The sequence below is a fragment of the Pygoscelis adeliae genome, unplaced genomic scaffold (assembly GCF_000699105.1).
Source record: "Pygoscelis adeliae isolate BGI_AS28 unplaced genomic scaffold, ASM69910v1 Scaffold141, whole genome shotgun sequence".
NCBI classification, from domain to species: domain Eukaryota; kingdom Metazoa; phylum Chordata; class Aves; order Sphenisciformes; family Spheniscidae; genus Pygoscelis; species Pygoscelis adeliae.
The window spans coordinates 2842232-2852443 of NW_008824231.1; the positions used below are offsets into that span (position 1 = coordinate 2842232).

At 40.0% G+C, this 10212-nt stretch overlaps 1 protein-coding gene across 1 annotated transcript in view; it reads left to right on the plus strand.

Moving 5' to 3' along the window:
• Window positions 1-9726, plus strand: part of LOC103926062 (chromosome unknown open reading frame, human C11orf97) — an 11885-nt gene extending 2159 nt beyond the window's left edge. Inside the window, exons 3-4 of the mRNA XM_009334871.1 lie at window positions 2465-2590; window positions 9545-9726. Of these exons, the coding sequence (XP_009333146.1) occupies window positions 2465-2590; window positions 9545-9726 (308 nt within the window). The remainder of the gene's footprint in view (window positions 1-2464; window positions 2591-9544) is intronic.
• The last annotated feature ends 486 nt before the right edge of the window (window positions 9727-10212 follow it).

A 10212-nucleotide genomic window follows, 5' to 3' on the forward strand; every position in this document is an offset into this window, starting at 1 on the left:
AAGCATTCGAACAGCCTGCCCAGGGAAGTGCTGGAGTCACCATCCCTGGAGGTATTTAAGACGTGTAGATGTGGTGCTTAGGGACATGGTTTAGGGGGCATGGTGGTGTTGGGTTGACGGTTGGACTCGATGATCTTAGAGGTCTTTTCCAACCTTAATGATTCTATGATTAATACTGGAACAATTTAACAAAGATCACTTAGATTTACCATTTTTAATACACACTTTAAATACTTTGCACTTAAATGGTTAGCCCTGGTCCAAGCTATTTGCTAGTCTTGGTGCAGGAATAAGCCTGACGTCATATGACCCACATAAGACAAAACTTACATGATGCTGGTGGTCTCCTGCAGCCATAAGATCTATTAATCTAATTGTAGAAAATTAATTTTCAGAAGTTTATAATGTTTAAGGATAGGTCATCTTATCTGGTTGACTACAAAGTCTTATTGCCTTTATCAGCCAAGCCATTGTGTTTTATTAGGTACCTCTCTGTAGAGTCCACTGACTAAAGCTGGTTATTCCACAGCTTCCCTCACTAGTTTGTTCTAGTGGTTGGTGTATTAAAAAAAAAAAAAATCCTGATAAATAATTTGGATTTGCATGATTCAGCTCCTTGCTTTTCTTGGATATGTAATAGTGCCTTTTGTAGTATCCAGGATTTTCTTCCAGAGAAGGTATATACACATATTTGGTTTTGGCTCTTTATGTACTCTCACCAATTGTTTTGCCTCTTCTTTTAAAATGTGAATACCAAATCTGATCATGGTATTTCAGTATTTGTATCACGAGTAGCCTGTAGAGAGAGAGAATCATCTACTTATTTTAGAGCTAACATTAGCACTAGGACCTTGAACTGTTTGTCGACTGTTACTCCTAAATCCATGATGCTTTTGCTCCACAATACACAGTTCCCATTCTGTAGCCCCACATTCTCTTCCGTAGAGTAAAGCTATTTCTTGGTTATATTAAAGCTGCATTTTGTTGGAATAAGCCCATCACTATATCTCCTGTTACATCCTCCACAAATGTAATAAGGGCATTTTTGCCTTTGTTTCCAAATTTGGCAAATTTTGAAAAAAGTCTGGTTTCTCTTATGTAGGATTGAGACCCAAGTCTAAACTCACTCAAAATGAATTTAAAACAGTTGGATTCACAGACAAAAATGTACATAAGTTACGTGATGTAATCAGTATCCTGTCAGATGTAAAGACCATTTGAACCTGCAACTCCATTACTGTGATTAGGCTCCTTAGGCAATTACGGCACACAGCTGCAAATGAATGACTTGTGTAGGCTCTGTTTACAGTAAACGGAGAGAAAAAGGCACTTTGAAAAAGCAGTTCTTCTGACTTGTCCTAGATACCTACCGTTGCATGCGTCGTGCTCTAAAAGTCCCTGTTCTTTTCCCATTGACTGTAAAGGGGTTCTGGACAAGTAGCTGAATTGCAGATGTTAACATTGGTCCGCTCAATCTGCTTATGTGTCTGATGTTGCTAAGAGCTGAACACAACTATATTTCACTGCATCCATCTGCCAATGGATCAAAATTGTCTGGAATATTTCAGTCTGATCATATAAATGGATGCTACCATATATGTTCTCATGATTTCTGGGGAGTCCCCCAATGAAATGTATGTTACAAAGGCTTAAAGTACTAAAGATAATACAGAAACACCACAAAAATACTCATTGCAGGAATGTATAATATGGGTGTATAACAAGCCCAGTATATAAATGGTATGTGTAGCATAATGTTATATGTATAGCATAGCAATGCCATGTATAATAAGGTCAAATAGATGCTGGTGTACAGATATTCAGCAAATACCTAGTTTCTTTTTCATCTGTATACATTTGGAGAATTAGAGATGCTCCCTAAGTGGCCTGAGCTCTGATAAACAACAGTTGTCAGGTTGGGTGGTTACTGATTTACACAGTTTAGATTATTAGTAAGTTTATTGTTTTACATAAATTAGATGGTTAGTAAATTGTAACCTTTCCACAAAATAAATTAGCTTTTTTGTTTTGTTTTGGTGGTGTTGGTTTTGTTTTGGTTTTTTGTTTGGGTTTTTTTTTTGGGGGGGGGTGTTGTTGTTCTGCTGTCTTTTTATGAGAGCATTTGGTATTACAGTATGACCAATAAATCATGCTGGATGCATCAATGGCATTACTGCTGTTTCTTACACATTATAGATCAGCTGCGTCCTGCTTCAGTTAGGAGCCTGGTAGTCCTAAGCTGTTCTACAGACAGCAGGGAGCATCATATACCTTTAGCAATCTGAATTGCTCTCTGAAGATGTCAATCTGTTTTCATTAACTATGGAGGAAGATTATAGTGTTCTGCTTAACTACTTCTAATTACTGTCTAGACCAAAGAGACTGTCTTTTAAAAGTTACATTAAATCTAGAACAAGTTGAAGTAATCAGTTATAATGGTATTATTTTCACAAATTATTAACAGTGGCTGTGGAAGGAATTTGGAGTGTGAAAAAGAATTTCTCCATTGGAAGCCTGAAGCCAGTGTCACAGAACAGAAACGGTTTACTTTTGCAGCCTCAATTCTACTCAAGGCACGCAGGAATGAAAAGTAAGAGTCAATAATAAGAAACTTTCACTATAACACCTCATTTTAAAATTGCAGGGTAATATTATTTTAAAATTCATAGACATCTCACAGGACTGCCGATTACCTATATGGTCTTACAGTTATCACCTCTGGGCATCTTTCTGCAGAGCTAACCCACCTATTCCTTTAGTTAGTAGCCAACAGACTTGAAATCTTTGCAGAAGAAATCTGTTTAGGACTGCTGTGTTGAGTCACCTTATTTCATTTTCTGAAACCTTCTGTAAATGTGTGGACTAATCACTTGTTTCCTACTGATAGGTGGTGAGTGTTGGTTTTGTGTACATAATGAACCTTAGCTGCCTTTCTTAACATCCAAACTTAACAAATTCAAATGTTTGGAAAAGCCCTCCTCCAGAGTGTGATCTAGGTATCATTTCAGGCATTTTAGCATTTGCCTGCAATGGTCAGCTGGTGCTCTGGGACACGTATTTTCTTTCTTTACAGTCTGTGGAGTGTGCCTTTTGTGGAGCAGACCTGTTCCTTATGAGCTGGTGGATTTTAGCACAGTCTTCTCAATGTGCCCACCGTCTCTCTTTCAGTGAAATGTATTTGTAGTGAAAGGTGAAAGCTTCCAACCCTAAGGAAACAAAGTTCATTAGCTTTCTAAGAGGAATATCATTAGTGCCATGACCTTGCAGAATATATGAACTCAGCATATTTTGCCATCGAATGAAGCTTCTTCCCATGTTCTTGGGGGCTAGTGGTTTAAAAATACAGCTAGCTGCATGACTAGCACCTCTTTCTTCCTATCTTGATCTTGTGAGCTCTGGAGATAGTGGCATCTTAGTTGCAACAGCAGCATGAATTAAGTTATTGCTAGTATAAGAAGCGTTTAACCAGTACAACCTTCTGCCACGCTGCCTTTACTCTAGAGTTACTACTTGTAAGAATATTTTGGTTATAGAGCAGGCCTAATCTATGCCAGGTATTAACTGCAGTCACTTCTGGTAATGTACTTAAACCAAGAAAATTTTAGCTACACCATAGAAAATACAACCAAAGAATGCCTCAGAGTTTGGAGACGTTGGCTGAACTCATGTACCTGAGGCTTCTAGTGAAGGCACACAGAGTTTTTAAAGATCCTGATCTCCTCCATTTCCTGTTAAGATCCTTGAAGAAAGAACAGCTTTAAAACAAAGCAGTTTATTCAAATTGATTCAGGTGCTGAAATTTATGGGATCTGTTAGTTTTCCTTTGGGAATTTAGATGTACCTTCATTCCCAGGGACTGCTGCTAGAGACAAGTGGTGCTTTCCTCACTAGCTATACTGCCTGTTTTGCAGCGGAATAGGCAGGTACCATGAGAGAAGGGGTGGCGGAAAAGATAGAAGACAGGAGAAAAACTGGAAGCAATCTGGCTTCAGCTCCTATACTCACCAAACCATTTCCATTCACACACCCTCTTCTGTTTAAGGATCTGGGGAAGAATGAGGTGGTAATACAATAACTGGGAGATGGAGTAGGTACAGGCTATGGAAATGGACAAAAAAGAAGAGGGATTTCCAGAGAGAAGATGAGCCTACTGTGTTTAGTGCCAGAAGGAAAGGTACCAGCAAAAGGAAAAGGAAGAAGCACAGACAAGAGGAATGAAAGAGGAGACACAGAACAGAAGGTTGGGAATTCCTGAAGGGAACTGGAGAGAGAACACAGTTCAGCAACGCAGAGATAGAAACTGTATGAAATGAAGGGAAAAGATGTAGGAGAAATAGGTAGAAGAGAGAAAAAGAAAAAAAAAATATATACCCATGTTGCTGAATTTACTGAAGTTAATGCATTTATTTTTGCTTCTCCCTTCTACTGCCTTTCCCTAAAAGTGACTAGTGGTTTGGGGGGCTCACTACGTGGTGTCTCATCCATCCTTAGAACAGATCTTGGTTTTTTACAGATTGCTGAACTTTAGTGCTGTGAAGACCTGAGCCCGTTCTGATGTGTCAAATCAAACATCAGAATGACTAGCTGCCTTTGGAAATGTAGATCTGTATTTCTAAGATTTTGAAGAAAGTTCTGCTTGGATAGGGAGCTATTTCCTCTTTGTTTGTTGCTGTTTTATTAATATGCTCGTGCTGCTTTTTAATCTGATGTTGTAGTAGCCAAATCTGATCCATCTTTCAGCCAGTGATGAAGATGTCACAATCCAGAGATTACAAAATGTTCTTGCTGACAAAAACGTGCTGCTGTGAAACTTGACATTTTCATAGGCTGCTCTGTTGCAAAGTGATTCAAAGTTCCAGCAGAAGATTATGATATAATTGAAGAGATGCCTTAAAATACCCTAGGCTGAGTCCATTCATTAAACTGAGCAGTCCAGAAGTCAAGAGTTTGTGATTTGATGCCTAGCCTGATTTAATAAAAGTTTAACATAAATAAGCCTCTCTCTGTGTCTCTATATATGTAAGAGTTATCATAGTGTCAAAGAACCACAGAGGTAGCATGGAAACCGAAATAACCTGTCACTTAACTCCCGCTCTTAACCATTGTTACAGCAAAGTAATACCAAATAATCATTAGTTTGTTTTGTATTATCACATTGTCACCGAAAATTGGGAATAAAACTCCTTAACACTGGGTGTATTAAAGAGCAGGCATTACTTTATTCAGCCGGGTGCATGGGGGATCTCTCCTCCTAGCATGCACACTGTATGTTGCATCAACTGTCCCTTAAATGGTTCTGCGATATACATATTCATAATAATTTCTTGGGAAAATCATGCATATTCATTATATTTCTAGGAACTAATTATACTATTTGCATAGTCTTTCACACATGCATTTTGAGTCCTTAGGAGCATCTTCAGGTGTCTTAGGTGGTCTCTGGAGGTCTCTCGTGGTCTCTTGTGGTCTTTGCAGGAGGTGAACTTTTCTTGAACCTTTGGGCCCTTCTCCTTATATGGTCACAAATTGGCTCATCACTGCCATTTGCCACAGTTTTGGTTGTCCTCCTCTGCTTTCTGCTGGTACTTACCTGTCTCTCATGATGTGCTCTTTAGCTGTGGCTTTGATGCGATGTACTCGTTATCTTTGGCCTTGTATGTTTGACGCACGCTTGATTAGTCTAGCATTTTATCTTACAACTATTCACACCAGCACCACTTAGGAAACAAACGTGGATCCTTCTAGGTACTGTATAAAAGCAGAACAAAAGATAGCTTTGAAAGGTCATGGGTGATTGGAGGAGGTACCAGAGACAGGAGTGACATTTGCAGGTACAGACCAGCTTCAGTGCTCTGGTAGCGGACGAGAGGCTGGAAGCTCTGTCCAGCAAAGCATCTGAGCTGGCTGAGCCTGAACCGTGCAGAAGGAAGTGAAGAGTGATAGTAGTTGGAGACTCCCTGCTGAGGGAGATGGAAGCTCCTATTTGCTGCCCCAATGTGCTGTCTGGGGAGGTTTGTTGAGGGGCTGAGATCTGGGAAGATGTGGCGAGCATGCCGAGTCTTGTCTGGGCCTCAGAATTTTAATCCCTGCTGCTCTTCCACGTGGTCACCAACAATACCACCAGGGGAGACGTGGAGCGTATCAAGCACGACTACATTGCTGTAGGGTGAGTCAAAGACATAGGTGCCCAGGTGGTTTCTCCTCAGTCCTACTGGTGAGGGGGTAAGGCTTGAGGAATGGATGGATCCTGTAGGTCAACTATTGTTTGCACAGCTGGTGCTGAAAATGGGGAGTTGACTTTTATGACTGTGGGATGTCCCCTCTTTGAGGACTAAGAACTGCTAGGAAGAGATGAGATTCACCTCAACAAGTGGGGCAAATGCTGTGTTTGTACCTTGTCTAGATTGGATCCATGATTGTTTCCTAAGTGCTGTGATAGCACAAGAAACACACAGTAGTGATCTTTTGCCTGGCCAACCTGGGGAGAACTATAAGTAGGAGTGACAGGGGAGGGAGATGACAACCCACAGTCAAGTGAGGAGGTGGTGGACCAGGTTGGTAGGCATATTTCCTGTATTCATGTTTAACAATCTAACTCAATGATCAGTCTTTGCCATACTTCTAGAATAATTGTAGCACGTTCTTTTCCAAATTAATAATACTTAGCACTTACCCTACAGTTTTCATTGCCAGAATTCTTCCCAGACATCCCTCCAGCACATTTGTGGGATAAACAAGTGTTACTGTCTTTTTAAAGGAGGGAATTCTATTGTACAGTGAAAAAAATGAACTAGGACTGATGGATAATTTAAAATCAAAGAGCTCCTTATTCCCAGTGCTAACTCAGACTGATAATTCACATCTTTCCTAAGGTGTGATCCTAAGAGGTGGAGATGGGATTTGTTTCTGGTGCTCTCGGATTCTAAGGAAGTATCTAAACCACACAGAATATTGTTAAAAAGGAAGAGTCTCAGTGACCACTTTGTGAAGCTGGACTTTGTTTTCCTTTGCTTTTTTAAAACTATCTGTGAATGAAACGGTATGTTTGTTTTTTGAGTGTCTGGAACTCTTCTCTGACACTAACAGTTTGGTTTTATTTTTGTATCAGTGAGAAGGGGGGGGAGGGGAACCTTAGTTGGCTCTAAGCCAACTCTTTTCAGCATTTCCATTTGACTTCTAAATGAAAAAAATATTGGCACTGAAAATTGCACCTGAGGCACTAGAGGAGTAGCTGCTTTTGAAAACATTATTCTCACTTTTTAGATGGAAATTTGATCATGAACCACACAATAATGTTTGAAAAACACTGGGTTTTCAGATAGAGGCTTTGATTAAGCTTGTTGCATCTCACTTCTGCTCCTTACTTTGTTTTTATTCTACTCCATCCCCCTGCTTTCTCATTCTTAGTAATTTTTTTTTTCCATGATCTTGTTTTAAAATTTTCCAAATGAGAAGACTTTCTGGGTCTATCCTGGATTCCTGCACTAGCTCAGTTTTGCTGCAATAAAGGCAGATTTGTGAATCTCATTTGTGCCTTTGCTCCCTCTTCCTTTTTGTGCAACCTTGTACAACGGAGAAATGTCTTTTAGATCTTTTCTACTGAATATTTTATTTCATTTACAAGGTTTGAGTAATTCTTAGCTAGTCCGATATATTCATATTCATGACCTTTTACGTGTCTCATCTTTCATTTGAATAAAACTAAGCAATTTGTTTAAATATAATAACATTGCATAATATGATAGTAATGCTATTACTATTACTATGTTTACAATATATTTATAATATTTTATTAAATGGGGTTTTGGGTTATTTAAGTTAACTGTGCTCACATTTTACCATAGTGATTTTTCACTGTCTAACTATTCAGCTACCCTTTTATTTTTTTAATATTATTTCGTTTCCAAACTAAACACTGCTGTTTTGAAAGGCAAATGTTATTGTTGCTTCCATGTATTAATAACAGTGTTCAAACACTGCCATCTTTCAAAGGCTATGTCTACATTATCAAGCAATGAAGCATGACAGGAGGGGGTCAAGTTATTAAAGCAATTGGTGTTGAGAGCCCCATAACTAGACTATATGTGGTTTAGGAGATTTACTTCAAACGAGAGCTAGTCTTATCTCCTGGCCTGAAACATCACCTCGATGCTTGAGGTGCAAAGATGTTTGAAGAAAAGCTCTACCACAAACCCTTGCCCTCTGGCCTGGGGGATGCTCACGGGGTAAAATGAGAGCATCAGAGCCGCTTGCACATCATTGCCCCTGCCACTGTTGCTGTGTAAGATGCAGTCCCGTGCTCCAAAAACCAAGGAAGATGGAAATCCATGATAACTGCTAACAAATATCCACAGAGCCAAATTCAGACTTGCTGGTACACGCACACGTGTTAAAGTGCCTGGGGATCATGTGGTTTTGGTAGGAAAGTTTTCTGCTCTGATTTTGGCTCTGGTCTACACTGGTGAACAACAAAGGTGTGTGCTGCAATGGGCGGCCAAAGAGTGTTCTGGGACAGGATCCTCCACTCACGGTGTGCACGGCACATCTGTTCATGCCTGTGCCTTGACCTGGAGATGTCAACTTTACACAGTTTTAATCCAGCCCTGCTCACAGTCACAAGTGGAACTCTAGCCGGGCAGAAACATGCTGTTCATCCAACAAGGCAGGCATCAACTTTCAACTGAATCTGTTATCTCTGGTCATATTTCAGAATTTTAAACTTCCAAGCAGAAAGATCATAATCCTGAATATGAAACACTAGGTAATAAAATTACAGGCATTTAAACTTTACGCTAAAATACAGTGTGCAATTTATACAGAACAGAACTTCTGTCACTCTTTTTCATACAGGATTTAGGTTCTTACTTGGCAAAAACTTGCATTGAAACCATGGCATCTATTTGTGAAGAAGAGATTTCAAAGTCATTCTTAGTGTCATTTTGGTACCAGATAGCAGCCTGCTACTCTTTGAAGATGATCGTGTTTTCTTAGGATAAAAAACTCCACAGGGTTTCCCTGGTTGACAGAATGTCTGGCTTGATAGCTGTGGCTGAAAATACAATCACATCTTGCAAGTACCTTTTAAACTGTGTTTGCAAGACAGTTGACAAATAACTTCAAAGACTTCTCTAGGCTTAAGTACTTCTCAAGTGTGACAAAACAGAGTGAGTCAGAGTAGAAGAGGAAGCCAGCTGGGAAGTGCTAGGCAAAAACATTTACTGCAGTTAGAAATGGCAAACATTTAACCTTCAAATAAGTAAAATATTTTTTATTTTGCAACAAGCTGCATTACTAACGGCCAGCATTTTATTTTAAATTCCTGACTATCAGCAACAGTGGAGCTTACTGTGGTTTCCACAGAGCAGTTAAACCACAGTTCCCCAATTTGTGTATACAGTACCAAGAAATCTGTGTGGTCCTCGTCCACAGAGCTATCTCCTGGGCTAGTTTACCTCCAAAGCAGACAAAACCAGGTGTGTTTCCTCTGGAAGGTGTGCAGGCATCTGGTAATGCTACTCAACCTTCATCACGTTGTACTTCCCAGTGGCATCTGTGGAGTTTTTCCCAAGCCAGAGTGAACAAAACTGCTTGACAAGACCCTACCAGCACAGAGTAGCTGATGGTGATCGTGCCACGGACACGCTGTGTCTTACGGCAGAAATGAGGCAAACTGGAGCTGGTGTGGGTTACTGCCAGGCTGGTATTTCTTCTCCAGAAGAGAAATGAGACATTAAAAAGGAGAGAGAAACTGTACTGCTACTGTAGAGCATTGTATTTCTACATTTGTTTGCAGTTTTCTACTGTGGTAAAACAATTTTCCCAGATTCCCATTTTGTGACAGTAATCAGTGTTATTTGTCAAGACAGGTCCTATATTTATTGCACTAAGAGATTTTTTTGCTACTATTGGCTAGCACACTATTTTACAGACAATACTAAACTAGAAAGCAAGGTTGACATCCTAGCTTGTACAACTTCAATTCAGAGAGGCCTTGATAAACTTGGAGTAAGCCAACAGAAACCTCGGGAAGTTCAGCAAGGAGAAAGAGCAAGTTTTGTGTGTGGAGCAGAAAATCCCCATGCACTGGTACAGGCTGGGAACTGGCTGGCTGAAAAACCACCATGCTGGAAAGGACCTGGGGGCTACATGAACATCAAGCTGAATGTGAGCTCTCCTTGAAAATAAAGCAAGCCACGTGCTGTGCAACATCAG